Below are 17,014 nucleotides of genomic sequence, written 5' to 3'. Positions count from 1 at the left end.
TAAGTTTTTTTTTTCAAATGAGAATGAAGATAACTAGATATATTTTAGATTGCTGTTTCACCTTTCCTTTTATCTTTGTTTAGATAATAAACTTTTGGGGATGGTCAACATTTCAATTTAAATATTTGCCTCTGAGCTTTATATAGAATTGTTAGTTCAATAAATATTTGACTAGCTGAATGTGGATGCCACAAAGGAACATGTTAATGTTACTTTCCTTGTGCCTGTTTATACAGAGTATAAGCCTAAAGCCTATCTTACATCTGTGAACATTATAACACAGGATAGTGACCCAGGAAAAAATTTTTATGTACCCATTATTAGTTTTCTCTTGGCTCCAGAAGTCTGAAATGGGGTTTGTTCGGGGTAAAATCATTGTGTCCACAGAGCTACAGTCCTTTTTAAAGGTAAGGACTTACTTTTTTCAGCTGCTAATTTTTGCTCCCATTCCTTGTTATCTTCAAAACTAGCAATGACAGGTTGAATCTTTCCCATATTGCATCACTCAGATACTGTCTGTCTTCTTCCTACGAGGACTTGGGTAATCACAATACTCCACCTTCATAAACCAAGATAATATTCCTATTTTAAGTCAGCTGACCAACAACTTCCTTCTTTCCTTCCTTCCTTTTTTCTTTTCTTTCTGCCCACTCTTGCCTTTCTTTTTTTTTTTTTTTTGGCAGATATGTTGGGGAGCGGCTTGCTATGTATCCCAGGTTAGCTTCAAACTCAAAATCCTCTAGATTCTGACTCCCAAGAGTTGGCATAAATTTGTGCTACCACACTTACCAGTTTAACTTTCATTGTTTTCTTTGCAGTTATTTATTTAGTTTTTTTTTGTTTTGGAGGGGGGGAGAGGGTCCGGTCGTGGGGCCTGAACTCTGGGCCTCGGCGCTGTCCCTCAGCTCTTCACCTCAAGGCTAGTGCTCTACCACTTGAGCCACAGTGCCACTTCCAGCCTTTTTTTTCTTCTGCTTATGAAGTGCTGAGGAATCGAACCCAGGGCCTCATGCATACAAGGCAAGCGCTTACCACTGAGCCACCTTCCCAGCCCCTTATTTAGGTTTTTTGGTGCTAGTACCTGAGCTTGACCTCCAGGGTATCAGGCTCTTATATAACTTGTTTGCTCATGTCAGGTGCTCTACTACTTGATCCATACTGTCAGTCTAGCATTTTTCTGTTTTGTGGGAGATGGAGTCTTAGAGATTTTTCTACCTAATCTGGCTTCAAACCTCAGTGCACCAGGTCTCAACCTCCCAGGTAGCTAAGATAATAGACATGAACCACTGGCCCCTGGATTTTATTCTTTTTTGTGGATCAAACTCAAGGTCCCACACATGTTAAGCAAGTGATCTACCCTAAACTATATCTCCAGGCCATCCCTTGCCTTCTAACAACATTTTCAGGTTCTAGGGATTAGGATAAGGTATCTCTTGGGAACCAGCAGTCATTATGACCATAATTTCCCTTTAGGGAACTTTTTTTTTTTTTTGGTTGGTCATGGGTAGGGAATATTTTTGAGCATATCCTCATGTGTGTGCTATTATCTCATAATTAAATATTAGTAAAGCTAAGTTTCTCTTTTTATATTAAAGTTCTAGGGCTGGGAAGGTGGCTTAGTGGTAGAGTGCTTGCCTTGCATGCATGAAGCTCTGGGTTCGATTCCACAGCGCCACATACACAGAAAAAACCAGAAGTGGCACTGTGGCTCAAGTGGTAGGGTGCTAGCTTTGAGCTAAAGAGCTGAGGGACAGTGCCTCGGCCCAGAGTTCAGGCACTATGACCAACCAAAAAGAAAAAAAAAAGAAAAATCTTTTTTTTTTTTTTTGTGCCTCCTGGGTCTTGAACTAAGCACTGTCCTTGACATTCTTGCTCAAGGCTAGCACTCTACCACTTGAGCCACAGCACCACTTCTGGCTTTTTCTATTTGTATGATATTGAGGAACCTAACCTAGAGCTTTATGCATGCTAGGCAAGCACTCTACCACTAAGCCACATGGAATAAGAATTTAAAAAAATTTTTTTTCTTAGTTGTGGGTCTTTACTTTGGGCCTGAGTACTGTCTCTCAGCTCTTCAGATCAAGGCAAGTGCTCTACCACTTGAGCCACAGCCCCACTTCTAGTTTTCTGATGGTTAATTGCAGATCAGAGTCTCATGGACTTTCCTGCCGGGGCTGGCTTTGAACCATGATTCTCAGATCTTATCCTCCTGAGTAGCCAGGATTACAGGCATGAACCATCAGCGCCTGTCGAAATAAGATTTTTTAAATTGAATATTATTAATATTATATAAGGATTATAATTCTATAAGTTAGGTTGTGAGTACAGTGCTTCTTTTTTGTTGTTGTTGTTGGTCATGGGGCTTGAACTCTGGGCCTGGTGCTGTCTCTGAGCTCTACAGCTCAAAGCTTGTGCTGTACAACTTTGAGCCACAGCACCACTTCTGGCCTTTTCTGTTTATGTGGTGCTGAGGAATCAAACCCATGGCCTCATGCATGTGAGGGAAGCACTCTACCACTGAGCCACCTTTTCAGCCCTAGTACAGTGCTTCTTGACAATGTTACTGCTTCCTTTATTCTCTGCCATTTTCTCCCTCTTGTCCCTACCTTCCAATTACATGGTCCATTTTTTACATAGTGTACATTGAATATAATGACTATATTTGTTCACCTTTCCTCCCTCTATTCCTGTGTTCCCCCACTTCCCCCCCCAAAGAAACATGTTTCTATTTCCTAGTATTCATTTTGATAAACAGTATTTTAGTAGTTCAGAGGAGTTATGCCTTTGGATTCTTCCCCTAAGTATGCCTTTCTTTAATCAATTTGTTTGTGTATAAATGCATTGAGCCCTGTATATGTTATCATGAATAGTTGTACTTTGAGATCTAGCTTGAACATATAAAACATTCACTATTTGTCTCTGTGAGCCTAGCTTACTTTATGTAACATGATTTGTTCTAGCTTCAACCATTTAAAAATATGGAATGAGGGCTGGGAATGTGGCTTAGTAGTAGAGTGCTTGCCTAGCATGCATGAAGCCCTGTGTTTGATTCTTCATTACCATATAAACAGAAAAAGCCAGAAGTGGTAATGTGGCTCAAGTGGTAGAGTGCTAGCCTTGAGCACAAAGAGGCTCAAGGACAGTGCTCAGGCCCTGAGTTTAAGCTCCAGGACTGACAAAAAAATATATATATATATGAAATGATTCATGAGTATATGTGTCATCCTGTACAAAGGGGCCTTGCTAATCTTCTCTGTATATTCCAATTTTAGTATATGTGCTGCTGAACCAAGCACAGAATAAGAATTTTAAATTAAACTTCAGTAAATATTTACTGAGCACTATAAGCAAGATAATATTTTTTTTAATTAATTTATTTTTGTTGGTCGTGGGTCTTGAACCCTCGGCCTGGGTGCTGTCCCTCAGCTCTTTAGCTCAAGGGGAGCACTTTACCACTTGAGCCACAGCGCCACTTCCGGTTTTCTGGTGGTTTATTGGAGATAAGTCTCATGGACTTTCCTGCCTGGGCTGGCTTAGAACAGCAATCCTCAGATCTCAGCCTCCTGAGTAGCTAGGATTACAGGCGTGAGTCACTGGCGCCTTACAACAAGACAATATTTTACATGCATAAAGAAACATAACTGTATGGTATTTTAGTTCAGGTGAGCTAACTACTGAAGTAAATAACATAAAATCTCATTGACTTCATAGGCTTGCTTCTTAGTTATGTCCCCATTTAATGCAGGTTGGGGAAAGGGGAAGGTGCACTCTTTGATGAGCAGAAGGCCTCAAATTTTTCTGCTCAATCTTCTAAATCAGTTCACAGATAAAGTGGGCAAATGTAGGGACTAATGTTGAGGTTTTATCGGGTCAGGCTTAGAAATGACATAATCACTGCCTATATACAGCTAGTCAGAATTTAGTGCTATGGTCATAACCAACTGTAACCAACACTGGGAAATAAGTGATTTGGTGATACAGTAGACATCCTTTCCCACATAAAGATCCCCACCCTGGAGAGTCTTCTAACTAAGTGAAAGAGCTAGATAAAATTTGAGGTAAAAGGCAGGCCCTGAGAGATAAGTACTACAGTTAAGATTTCAAAATAGACTGAATGTATAGAGAAGAGAAAAATTAATATTGATTGAAATGATCAGAGTCAAATTTTTTTTTTGTGCCAGTCCTGGGGCTTGAACTTAGGGTCTGGGCACTGTACTGAGCTTTTTTGCTCAATGTAAGTATTCTACCACTTAAGCCATAGCACTACTCCTCACTTTTTCTGTTTTTGTGGTACCGAGGAATTGAACCCAGGGCTTTATACACTCTACCACTAGGCCAAACTCCCAGACTTGCACATCTCTTAAGTAGAGATTATTGTAGTCAGTCTTGCAGGGCTATCATTGGTATTAATGATTGAATTTGTAGCTGTTCCTGGCATTCAAGTTTTTGTTTTTGTTTTTGGTTGGTCATGGGGCTTGAACTCTGGGCCTGGGCACTGTCCCTGAGCTCTTTAGCTCAAGGCACGTGCTTGTATCACTTGAGCCATAACGCCACTTCCATTTTTCTGTGGTTTCTTGGAGATAAGAGTCTCGTGGACTTTCCTGCCCAGTTAGCTTTAAACCACTATCTTCAGATCTCAGCCTCCAGTGTAGCTAGTATTACAGGCATGAGCCACTGGCGCCCAGCCTTTTTTGTTTTTGTTCCCTCCCCCTGTCCCCCGTCCCCCCAGTCCTGGAGCTTGAACTCAAGGCCTGGGCATGGTCCTTGAGCCTCTCTGTGCTCAAGGCTAGTGCTCTACCTACCACTTGAGCCACAGTGCCACTTCCAACTTTTTCTGTTTATATGGTACTGAGGAATTGAACCTAGGGCTTCATGCATGCTAGGCAAGCATTCTACCACTAAGCCACATTCCCAGCCCTCATCAAATCTTATATGAAATGCTTACTTTTATCCTGTTACTTGGAACTGAGTATTTTTAGGAATTGGTAGAGCTTAGAAAAATGGATTTCAGGGCTTGGAAGGTGGCTCAGTTGGTAGAGTGCTTGCCTTGCATGCATGAGGCCCTGGGTTCAATTCCTTAGTACCACATAAGCAGAAAAAGCCAGAAGTGGTGCTGTGGCTTAAGTGGTAGAGCACTAGCCTTGAGCTGAAGAGGTCAGGGACAGCACCCAGGCCCAGAGTTCAAGCCCCATGACCAACCAGAAAAAAGAAAAAAGAAAAATGGATTTCAGAAATAAGAGAAGTTTCCTAGCAGCAATATGGATAGGACAGATTTAGGAGTGGCAGGTTATATAACTCCAATATAGAGGATGAAGGTGAATGTAATTGGAGATAAGAGAGGCTTGGATCAGCTCATTCAGAACTTTGAATAATGCCTTAGGAATGTGGACTTTAATCAAGTACTGTATGATCTGCTACAAAAGTTTTTTGAATAACCAACAGCTTAGTAAGGAAAAAAATTGTGTCTTACTCATCTTTATATCCTTAATAACAATATGGAAACATAAGGTCACATGATTGAAGAGTACAGGTCTGAGTAACCCACTGTTTCTGAGTAAGGCCTCTGCCCTTATTAGCTATATGACGTGGGGCTTCAGTTTCTTTATTAGTGTACTTGAGATAATAAAAGTACTACTTCAGGACAGACATCGGTGGTTCACACCTGTAATCCTAGCTACTCAGGAGGCTGTGATTTGAGGATCTCAGTTCCAAGCCAGCCCAGGCAGAAAAGTCCCTGTGAGACTCTTATCTCCAAATAAACTACTCAAAAATGCCAGAAATGGTGCTGTGATTCAAGTGGTAGAGCACTAGCCTTGAGAGGCTCATGGAACGCACCTTGGCCCACGACTGGCAAAAAAAAAAAAGTACTACTTAATTTGATTATTATGAGAATTAAAAGATTTAATGTGAAAGGTTAGGACAGTAACTGTATGGTAAATATTGTTAAGAGTTAGATGTTATTGTCATCATTATCATCACTACCAGTGCCCCTCACACATTTGGTGTTTGAAAGTCTTTGAATGACCACACTTGTTTTTAATTTACCCACTAAGTGCTAATATGTCATATTCTAGGCAAGAGAATGAAAAATGAGATCTTGCTGTTAAAAAGTTATGATTGATTGTTCACTTTGATACAGAGTAGATAAGCATGGTTCCTGTGCAAAGATGACACAAAAATTCATGGAATGTTCAATATTTAAGAGGAGGAGAAGCAACAGCAGCCAGAACTGGGTTAAGCTGGGCATGATGGGGCACTGAGGAGGCCAAGGAACAAGGTTTGTAGCCTGGCCAGCTTGGGCTACAAAGTAAGTTCCAGACCAGTCTGTCTCTCCTCTCTCTCACCCCATAAAGCTATGGTTTAGTAGAAAAGATATAAGCCATGTGATAAAATGTAGTTGATAGGTGAGAAATAAGGCTGGGGGTATAGTTCAGAGATATAGTGCTTGCCTACAAGGTGCAAGGTCCCATGTTGGATAGATGGATGGATAGATGGATGGACGGATGGATGGATAGATGGATGGATAGATGGATGGATGGATGGATGGATGGATGGATGGATGGATGGATGGATGGAAATGATGATGATGCTGTAGAAGAGCAGTGTAGATGGAGTGCCTTGGTAATTGAGAAGTTGATAAATCACTTCTATTTGAAGGAAATAAAATCTGTATAGTGGGGGCTGGGAAGGTGGCTCAGTGGTAGAGTGATCGCCTGTCATACATGAGGTCCTGGGTTCAATTCCTCAGCACCACATAGGCAAAAAAAAAAAAAAAAAAAAGCCGGAAGTGGCACTGTGGTTCAAGTGGTAGAGTGCTTGCCTTGAGCTGAAGAGCTCAGGACAGCACCCAGGCGCAGACAGAGTTCAGGCCCCACGACCGTCAAAAAAAAAAAAAAAAGTAAAATCTGTATTGTGGAAGTAGGTGTTTGAATTGGGCTTTGAGGATAGATAGAATCTAACTATGCAGAAAGGAGGATAGATGTACTCAAGGCAGGGACATCCCGAGAAAAAAAGGTTTGAAAAAGCATAGTAATCCATGGAGAATGTTCAAAGATCATTCAAATCAAGTATATGGTCAAAGTGTAGTTTACTGGTAATACCAGGTTGAGAGTCTTATGTTGGTCTTACTAACTTTAGAGCAGTAGTGAGCTATCTTTTGTCTAGAAGGAGCCTTGCTACTCATAGGCTAAGCAGCATCAATATCACATGAGATCCACCTTGATGATAGAATTTAACAAGATCCCTTGTTGATATATTTCCAGTTGAAATTTGGGAAACAAGCTTTGTACTTTGTTGGTACATGCCTATAGTCCCTGACTGCCAAAATTGTCTCTAAAAAATAAAAATTGGGCTGGATGCTGGTGGCTCTCGCCTGTAATCCTAGCTACTCAGGAGGTTGAGATCTGAGGATCATAGTTCAAAGACATCCTGGGCAGGAAAGTCAGTGAGACTCCAATTAACCACCAGTAAACCGGAAATGGCACTGTGGCTTAAGTGGTACAGCACATGCCTTGAGTTAAAGAGCTGAGAGATAGTGCCAAGGCCCAGAGTTCAAGCCCCAATGACCGACCAAAAAATAAATAAATAAATAAATAATAAAATATTGGGAAGCACTAGTCTAAAATACAAAATAATATGAAACTACAAATATTAAAGTTGAATCATCACTTTCACTCCTAGGCAGCAAACTAAGAAAGTACTTGCTTCTTGAGACAAGCAATGCTAGCTGGCATGGTTTTAGAGATGGAGGTGAGAATAAGAATGTTCGGAATGTATTTTTTTTAATAATTTTTTATTGTGATCAAGTAATTACATAAATTTCACAAATTTCACAGTATTGTGAGATAGTGATACTTAGTTAAAATTACAAACACATTCTAATCTTCATGAGGCAAATTGTCATAATTGTGGTCTATAAAGTTTGTGAATTCTATGAGCTTTGTCAATATAGCTATTTCTTCCACATCTGGTGGTATGTACATTTCTTCCTTTTGCTTAGTATAAGCTGTTCCCTCTATCCCTCTTATTCCCTCCCTCCCATTGCTGCCTTTGAATTGTTTAGTTCATTTTCATCAACATCCAGTGCTGCAGCTGATGGGCCCCTCTGTTGAATGTTTTCCCATTTCCCTCTGATTCTGTGTCCTAGTTAACCTCAGATGTGTGCATATATATACCATATATATGGTCAACAGTATGGGGTCATTTAGTAATGATACGACAAAATGAGTAGAGGTCCTTTGTTTCTGGAGTCCTGTTTACCTTGTCATATCTCCTTTTGTATTTAACATCCATATATCAGGGAGACCATGTGCTGTTTATCTCTTTGCTCTTGGCTTACCTCACTCAAAATGATTTTTTTCTAGTTCCATCCATTTTCCTGTGAATGCCATTATTTTGTCCTTTCTAATGGCTGCATAATATTCCTTTGTATAGAGGTACCACAATTTTTGGATCCATTCATCTGTAGTGGGGCATCCATATCTCAGAATATATTTTTAAAAATTTTCCCTTCCTCCTTTCCACCCTTTCTCCCTCCCTGCTTAGGCCACTTTAGGGTGCTTGAATTAAAGGTCTGTGCCACCATGTCTGGCTAGAGTAGTGTAGTTTTCTTATCTAGTATTTCAGATAAGGAAATTGAGATTTATAAAGATCAGATACCTTATTGAATGTCTCCTTGATGGAAATAGATATGTCCTGATGTTGTACTGCAAGAATCAGCAAGATTTTTCTGTTAAGGATTAGAAAGTAAATATTTTAGTCCTTGAAAGCCATGCAATGTGTATAATGAATTGCTATTCAGCAATGCTGTTGTTACAACAAAATGGCCACAGATCATACCATAACTGTGTTCCAATCAACTTGGTTTATAAAGCAGGGGTTAACAACCTTGCTAGTGCCATCTCAGTGAGAGCCACACTTTCTGCCCTAAGAGCCCTTTTAACTATTCCACTACCTTCCTTACTCCTTCCTTTCTTCCTTTCTTCCTTTCTTCCTTCCTTCCTTCCTTCCTTCCTTCCTTCCTTCCTTCCTTCCTTCCTTTCTTTCTTTCTTTCTTTCTTTCTTTCTTTCTTTCTTTCTTTCTTTCTTTCTTTCTTTCTTTCTTTCTTTTCCTTTTTTTTTTTCTTGTCAATCATGGGTCCTGGGCACTATCCCTCAGCTTTTTAGCTCAAGGCTAGCGCTCTACCACTTGAGCCACAAAGCACTTTCCGCTTTTTCTGCTTATGTGGTGCTGAGAAATTGAACCAGGCCTTCATGTATGCAAGGCAAACACTGCACCATGTGAACCACAGAGCCACTTCCAGTTTTCTAGTGGTTTATTAGAGATAAGAGTCTCAAAGTCTTTCCTGCCTGGGCTGGCTTTGAACCACATCCTCAGATCTCAGCCTCCTGAGTAGCTAGGATTACAGGCATGAGCCACTGGTGCCCAGCTCACTATTTTGCTTTCTATCTTGTCTCTAGCCAGAGGTAATTTTCAACTAGTCATCAGAGCCTGCACCCTGTTTTCAGTACCACCTAGATATTTCCTCAGTTGTTTCCTTCCTCAAGTTTCCATCAAGTCTCTGGGGCAACTTTTAAGAAACTGGCAGTCCAGAAACCATCACTTGGCGATAGTCTGTGGTTACCATATTAGTTGAAATGTGGAAACAGCATGTCCAGAAAACTCTGCTGTAAAAAAACTGCTGCAAGGTTAGCCAGTTACGTTCTTTTTTCACTCAGCAATCATTTACTGGATTTGCCAGCTATTTACATGATGCTGTTAGGTGTGGTGAGCACATGGAAGAGTGAATGGGGCCTGGACTCTGCCTGCATGGATATTTATGGTCCCTCCCAGCAGTTACTGCTGCGCTTTGCGCTTGTAGCCAGTCCTTTCCCGTCCCTGTTCTTTGGTCTTCAAAGGTATTACACAAAAAAGAGACTTCCTTCTTTTTTGGGGGGGGGCGGGGAAGGGTCCGGTTGTAGAGCCTGAACTGTGGGCCTGGGCGCTGTCCCTCAGCTCTTCAGCTCAAGGCTAGCACTCTACCACTTGAGCCACAGTGCCACTTCTGGCTTTTTGGTGATTAATTGGAGGTAAGAGTCTCATGGACCTTCCTGCCCAGGCTGGCTTCAAACTGTGATGCTCAGATTTCAACTTTTGAGAAGCTAGGATTACAAGCATGAGCCACCGGTGCCCAGCTGCTTTTGTTATTTTTTCAAATAATATCTCATATTTATGGCTGGACTGACCTGAGCTGTGACCCTAATATTACAATTCCTATGTAGTTGGAGTGAAAAAGGTTCACCACTACACACAGTTTTTTTTGTTTGTTTGTTTGTTTTTTGCTGGTCATGGGGCCTGAACTCTGGGACTGGACGCTGTCCCTCAGCACTTTACCACTTGAGCCACAGCGCCACTTCCGGCTTTTTTCTTTTTGTTTATGTGGTGCTCAGGGAATCGAACCCAGGGCCTAAGGCATGCAAAGCAAGTACTCTACCACTGAGCCACCTTCCCAGCCCCCTTTTTGTGTTATTATAACAATACTTTACAGTGAGTAACTGTAAAGTAAATAGAAATTTACTGCTCATGGTTTGGAGGCTGGAAAGCCCAAGATTGGTACCTACCTGGTCAGACCTTTCTGCATCACAGTTCCTCATTGTTGTGTCTTAACATTATAGGAGGGCTTGGATGACATTCAGGATGGCAGATTCCTTATGGCCTAATTACTGCCCAAAGGCCTCACCTTTTAATATTTTCATACTAAGGACTAAGTTTCAACATAGGAATCAGGATGAAAAACAAATATTCAGACAAAAGATTTACTCACTAGAATAAAGTATATTTGTAAGATAAATTCCTAAAAGTGGAATTATTAGAGTAATTAAAATTTTTGCTATATGTCATCACCTCCCTTTGGAAAAGTTATGTTAAGAAGTGAGCCGGTGCCAATGGCTCACGCCTGTAATCCTAGTTACTCAGGAGGCTGAGATCTGAGGATCATAGTTCAAAGCCAGCCCAGGCAGAAAAGTCCGTGAGACTCTTATGTCCAATAAATCACGAGAAAACTGGAAGTGGCACAGTGGCTCAAGTGGTAGAGCACTAGCCTTGAGCTGAAGATCTCAGGGACAGCTTTCAGGCCCATAGTTAAAGCCCCATGATCAACAAAAAAAAGAAAAGAAAAGGAAAGGAAAGGAAAGGAAAAAGAATTCAACAGTGATGTAAGTTTATGGTTCTATTTGGTTACTTTTTAAATATTATGTATTTGGCAGTAGCAAGGTTTGAACCTGGGACTTTGTACTTGCTAGGAAAATGCTCTACCATTTGAGTTATGCCTTTAGCCCTTAAATTATGTATTTGGAAGAGTTTTTTGTCATCCACCAATTTTTTTTCCAGTTTTTTTCTTTTTTACCAGTCCTGGGATTTGAACCTAGATACTGAGCCTTGAGCCTTTTAGCTCAAGACTAGCATTCTACCACACCTCTACTTCCATTTTTTTTTTTTTTTTTTGCTGGTTAATTGGAGATGAGTCTTACAGACTTCCTGCCTAGGCTGATTTCAAGCCACAATCCTCACATCTCAGCCTTCTGAGTAGACATCTTACCAACCTACTTTGTAAATGAAGAAACAGACACAAAAGAGGCTAGTGTCATTTTTTCTTTCCTCTTCCTCTTTCTCTTTCTTCTCCTTCTCTTTTCATTCTCTTCTTCCTCATGGCAATCTTCTTCCATAATTTATTTTTTAATGAATATATAGTCAGCTGGTGGCAGAGCTGAAACCAGAATCAAGTGTCCTTACTTCCAGCTTTTCCCTCCCAGGCTGTAAAACTTCTGACTCTTTCCACCATTGCATCACTGCTTCTCATCACTGCTGCTCCAAGCAGGTACTTTTTTGTAAGCTTACAAGTTTGCAAGTCCAGCATCTTATTGAAGGAGCTATAGGATCATATAGGTCCCAAGGGACTTTATAAGTACTGTGTTATTTCTAACAGGTAATTAACTAGCTAGTTTCTCTATATGGGATTTATTTTTTATGTCTTCACTTTACTAAAACAGATGTTTTGTTTTTCAGGTTCATGGGTGTGTGTGTACATCAAGGACAATTGCATGCACTTACAGAGGTAAGACCTCAATAAATGTGTTGAGGTTACTTCTTTACCTGAATTTTAGCATTTATAATTTCATAATGTTATTTATGTGTGTAATGAAAATATGTGTATTTATGTCTACACCAAAATGTCATTAACAATGCTTTGTTTCTATATTGTTTTGGACACACTCTCTCTCTCTTTCTCTGTCTCATAGCTGTACCAGAGTTTAAACTTTTGAACTCAGGACCTTGCACTTCACTTGAGCTACACCTGCTTTAGTTATTTTTCAGATGTAGTCTTCCAATTTTTGTTCAGGGCCAGTCTCAAACCATTATCCTCTTATCTATGCCTCCCATGGAGGAATTTCAGGCATGAACTACCATGCTGTTTTGTTGAGTTGTCTGCTTTGTTGAGTTGTAATCTTACTGATATTATGTGTGAGCTGGGATTGCTGAATGAGCCGCTGTGCCCAGCTCTTCTTACCGGGTGCTCCACCCCTCCTCCCCTTCCCCCCCCCCTCCCGCCCGCCCCCTTTCAGTACTGAGGAATAAATTCTGGCCTTGTGGATGCTAGGAAAGTGATCTACCACAGAGCTACATCCCCAGTCCCAACGGCTGTATCTTAATTCTCTTATGGCTCATCATATTTCTACATATGGATGAGTGCTCTAAGAACATGAGTATTCAAGTATTAAGTTGGTCCTTGCTCCCCAAAAGACTCCTTTCCAAGTCAAGGGATAACATTAATTGACTGCAGATTCTTTCTTGGAAACAAGTTTCCAGATCATCTGGGAAATATTTCATATCCTGGTCTAGAATTCCAATTACTGCTCTGGTTTCTGGGTTGGTCTTCTTTCTTATGGAATCAGCTTACATCTCCATTCTCATTCCATTTCTAGCCCCTGCTAGGCAGATAAATATATGGTAGTAAATATTCATCTTCTGAAGATTAGAGAACTCTCTCTAGCACAAAACTTCCCAAATTCTGGTACTCAATGTGAGCTTGAGAATATACTTGAGTGATTTTCTGAAATTGATTCCTGGAATCTGCTAGGTGTAACACATCTAGGTAGGTCCCATTTGTACTTGTTTTACTCAGAGCCACATGCCGAGCTCTGTATTCTTTGTTTTGTTTTGATTTGAGACAAGAGTCTCTCTGGATAGTCTAGTTAGCCTAAACTCAAGATCCTGGTGCTTCAGCCTCCTAAGTACTGGGATTATAGGTTTGTCTTGTCTGAGTCTCAAGGTCTTTCCTGCTCCAGCTGGTTTTGAACAGCGATCCTCAGGTCTCAGCCTCTTGAGTAGCTAGGATTACAGTTCTGAGCCACTGGTACCCCGGCTTAGTCTTTACTATCTTATGGTGAGTCCATGTGCTTCATTCTCACTCTGTCTCTTTCTCTTTTTCCCATTACTGAAACATAGCATGTAGAATGTGTGCAGTTGTGTCCTACCTCTCATAGGGAAGACCTAGAAAAGTGTAATGTGAGGCAGTTAGAGCCTGGCCTCTGGTCTTGGTTGCACATCAAATCTCTTTGTGCCTCAATGTTTCATAAGTTAAGTAGGGAGAATAGTAATAGTGCCTGCTGCATTGAATGGAGGGAGAAAGTGGTACAGGGCCTGAGCCCTAGAGTAGTTCACTATTAGGGTATAGAGGGATTGAGGTATGGTGAAACATAGCTTTAATCTTAGCACTCAGGAGGCTGAGGCCAGAGGGTCACAAGTTGAAGGCCAACTAGGATACATAGTGAGTTCCAGGCTGGCTGAATCTGTAAGGAGGCATTGTGTCAAAATACTAATGATAATAGTAATAAGAATGATAATGAAAATCTAGCCAGGTGCCGATGGCTCACGCCTATAATCCTAACTACTCAGGAGGTTGAAATCTGAGGATCACAGTTCAAAGCCAGCCAGGGCAGCAAAATCCGAGACTCTTCCTGCCCCTCCCCTCCCTCTGGCCATGGAGCTTGAATTCTAGGCCTGCGCACTGTCCCTCAGCTCTAGCACTGTACCACTGGAGCCTCAACTCTACTTCCAGTTTTCTGGTGGTTTATTGGAGATAAGAGTCTCATGGAGGGGCTGGGAATGTGGCTTAGAGGTAGAGTGCTTGCCTTGCATGCATGAGGCCATAGGTTCGATCCCTCAGCACCACATAAGCAGAAAAAGCCGGAAGTGAGGCTGAGGCTCAAGTGGTCTACAGCTGATGAGCTGAGGGACAGCACTCAGGCCCAGAGTTCAGACCCCACAACCGACAAAAAAAAAAGTGTCTCATGGACTTTCCTGCCCAGGCTGGCTCTGAACTGCAATTCTCAGATCTCAGCCTCCTGAGTAGCTAGGATTGCAGGCATGAGCCACTGACACCCAGCCTATGAGACTCTTATCTCCAATTAACTAACAGAAAATGGAAATGGAGCTGTGGGTCGAATTGGTAGAGTGGTAGTCTTAAGCACAAAAGCTAAGGAACAGTGCCCAGGCCCTAAGTTTAAGCCCTACAACTGACCAAAAAAAAAAAAAAAAATCTTGGAAGAAGGACAAACTGAGGTGGGGAAAATGAGTGAGGAAGACAAACAGGTAAGCACATTGGTCTGGAATGGAAAGGAGGAGGGAGTAATTAAATGTGACAAATGCTGTGGAAAGATGAATGAGCTCAAAAGGATACTATGAGTATTAATAATAAAATGCTTCTAGTGGGGCGCCGGTGGCTCACATCTGTAATCCTAGCTACTTAGGGGAGGCTGAGATCTGAGGATCCCGGTTCAAAGCCAGCCCGGCCAGGAAAGTCCTTGAGACTCTTATCTCCAATAAACCACTCAGAAAACCGGAAGTGGGCTGTAGCTCAAGTGGTAGAGTGCTGGCCTTGAGCTAAAGAGCTGATGGACAGCGCTTGCCCAGAGTTCAAGCCCCACAACCAACATAAATAAATAAATAAATAAATAAATTCCTTCTTTAGCATAATGCCTGGCATATAGCAATTGCTAGATATGTAGTAATTAGTCCCTGTTTTGAACTCTGATTTATGCTGCTGTTAAGGGCATATTTTTATTTTTATTTATTTTTTTGGGCCGGTCGTGGGGCCTGAACTCTGGGCCTGGGCACTGGTCCCTCAGATCTTCAGCTCAAGGCTAGTGCTCTACCACTTGGGCCACAGCGCCACTTCCGGCTTTTTTCTTTTTGCTTATGTGGTGCTGAGGAATCAAACCCAGGGCCTCATGCATGGAAGGCAAGTGCTCTACCACTGAGCCACCTTCCCAGCCCAAGGGCATATTTTTAAAAGCTTATAACAAAATATACATATACAAAACCATGGTTTTGTATGAATACACCCATATTTAGCACTCTGGATCAAGAAAAAAATTTATTTCAATTTCTGTTCTCAGAAGTGAGCCTACAATGACTAATAATCATAATAATAATTTCTCTTCTACTTCTTCCTCTTTTTTTTTTTTTTTTTTTTGGTTGGTCATGGGGTTTGAACTCTAGGCCTGGGCGCTGTTCCTGAGCTCTTCAGCTCAAGGTAAGTGCTGTACCACTGCAGCCACAGCACCACCACTTCTGGTTTTTCTGGTGATTACTTGGAGATAAGAGTCTCATGGGGGGCTGGGAAGGTGGCTCAGTGGTAAAGCGCTTGCCTTGCATGCCTGAGGCCCTGGGTTCGATTCCTCAGCACCACATAAGCAAAAAGAAAAAAGCCAGAAGTGGCGCTGTGGCTCAAGTGGTAGAGCGTTAGCCTTGAGCTGAAGAGCTGAGGGACAGCGCCCAGGCCCAGAGTTCAGGCCCCATGACTGGACCAAAAAAAAAAAAAAGAGTCTCATGGGCTTTCCAGACTGGGCTGGCTTTGAACTGTGATCCTCAGATCTCAGCCTCCTGAGTAGCTAGGATTATAGGCATGAGCCACCAGTACCTGGACAAAGTTGTATGTTCTGTTTAGTTTTATGTTCATCAGTTTATATTCCTACCAACAATGTATTAGGACTCCTTTTCCTCCACATCCAAGCCAGTATCTGTTATTGTTTATATTCTTTTTTTAAAATGTAATTTTATTGTTGTTATTATTAGGGTGTTATACAGAGGGGTTACCATTTCATAAGTTAGGTAGTGAATACAATTCTTTTTCGACAGTCACCCCTTCCTTCACTTGTGCTCAGTTTCCCTTTCCTGTCCTGCCCACAAGTTGCATAGTTCATTTTCCACATAGTGGTATACTAAGTACGTTGTCTGCATTTGTCCATCCTCCCTCCATTTTTGCTCCCTATTTATCTCCCCTAAAAAGAAAAAGAAAAACCTAAAAGTAAAAACACTACCACCATCTACAACAACAACAAAAAACACTATGTTTCCATTTCCTGGAATTTGTTTCAATAATAGTATTTTCAGTGTTCAAAGGAGTTATACTTTTGGATTCTTCCCCTGAGAGTATCCTCTTTTAGTCTCACTGTTTGTGTGTGAATGCCTAGAGTCCTTTATAAGTTATCATGTCCAGTTGTATTTTAGATCTAGTTTCTACATATCAGTGAAAACATGTACTGTTTGTCTCTCTGAGCTTGGCTTAACTTACTTAACATAATTTGTTTTAGGTCCATCCATTTCCCTGAAAATGACATCATATTATTCTTTCTAATGGATGAATAAAATTCCATTGTGTATATGTTGTTTGTATTCTTGATGATGGGTGTACAAGACGGGGGAGATGGAATCTCAGTGTTTTGATTTTCATTTGTTATGGCCAGAGATGTTGATATGTGGTTCTTCATGTGTCTGTTGGCCATTTTTTACTTCTTCTAATAAGTCTCTATTTAGCGCCTTTGCTCATTTATTAATTGAGTTGTTGATTCTTTGAGGTTTAGTTTCTGTGTATATTCTGGATATTAAGCCATTGTCTGATTTACAGCTGCCCTCAGGTATTGGCCTTAAACTGTGATTCCCCCAATCTCTGCCTTCTGAGTAGCTGGGTAAGCA

General features: G+C 41.2%; 1 protein-coding gene, 1 long non-coding RNA gene, 1 other non-coding gene and 1 pseudogene across 4 annotated transcripts in view; 3 read left to right on the top strand and 1 right to left on the bottom strand.

Annotated features, from left to right (window-relative positions):
- The window catches only part of LOC122108037, a 277,692-nt gene that overhangs the window by 172,449 nt on the left and 88,229 nt on the right, over positions 1-17,014 (top strand). The gene's annotated exons all lie outside the window — the stretch shown is intronic.
- The window catches only part of Tesk2 (testis associated actin remodelling kinase 2), a 119,629-nt gene that overhangs the window by 68,599 nt on the left and 34,016 nt on the right, over positions 1-17,014 (top strand). For both annotated transcript variants that reach the window (XM_042679782.1, XM_042679776.1), the window contains exon 4: positions 12,044-12,092. In XM_042679782.1, the coding sequence (XP_042535716.1) occupies positions 12,044-12,092 (49 nt within the window). The remainder of the gene's footprint in view (positions 1-12,043; positions 12,093-17,014) is intronic.
- LOC122113160 lies at positions 3,190-3,296 on the bottom strand. Its single transcript, XR_006148394.1, has one exon. It is a non-coding gene; the product is annotated as a U6 spliceosomal RNA (small nuclear RNA).
- LOC122113206 lies at positions 6,110-6,202 on the top strand (annotated as a pseudogene).

The sequence above is a fragment of the Dipodomys spectabilis genome, unplaced genomic scaffold (genome assembly GCF_019054845.1).
Source record: "Dipodomys spectabilis isolate Male_0828 unplaced genomic scaffold, ASM1905484v1 ptg000002l, whole genome shotgun sequence".
Taxonomy (NCBI): Eukaryota; Metazoa; Chordata; class Mammalia; order Rodentia; family Heteromyidae; genus Dipodomys; species Dipodomys spectabilis.
The sequence above is the reverse complement of the archived record's forward strand: the minus strand, read 5'-3'. Positions and strand labels throughout refer to the sequence as shown.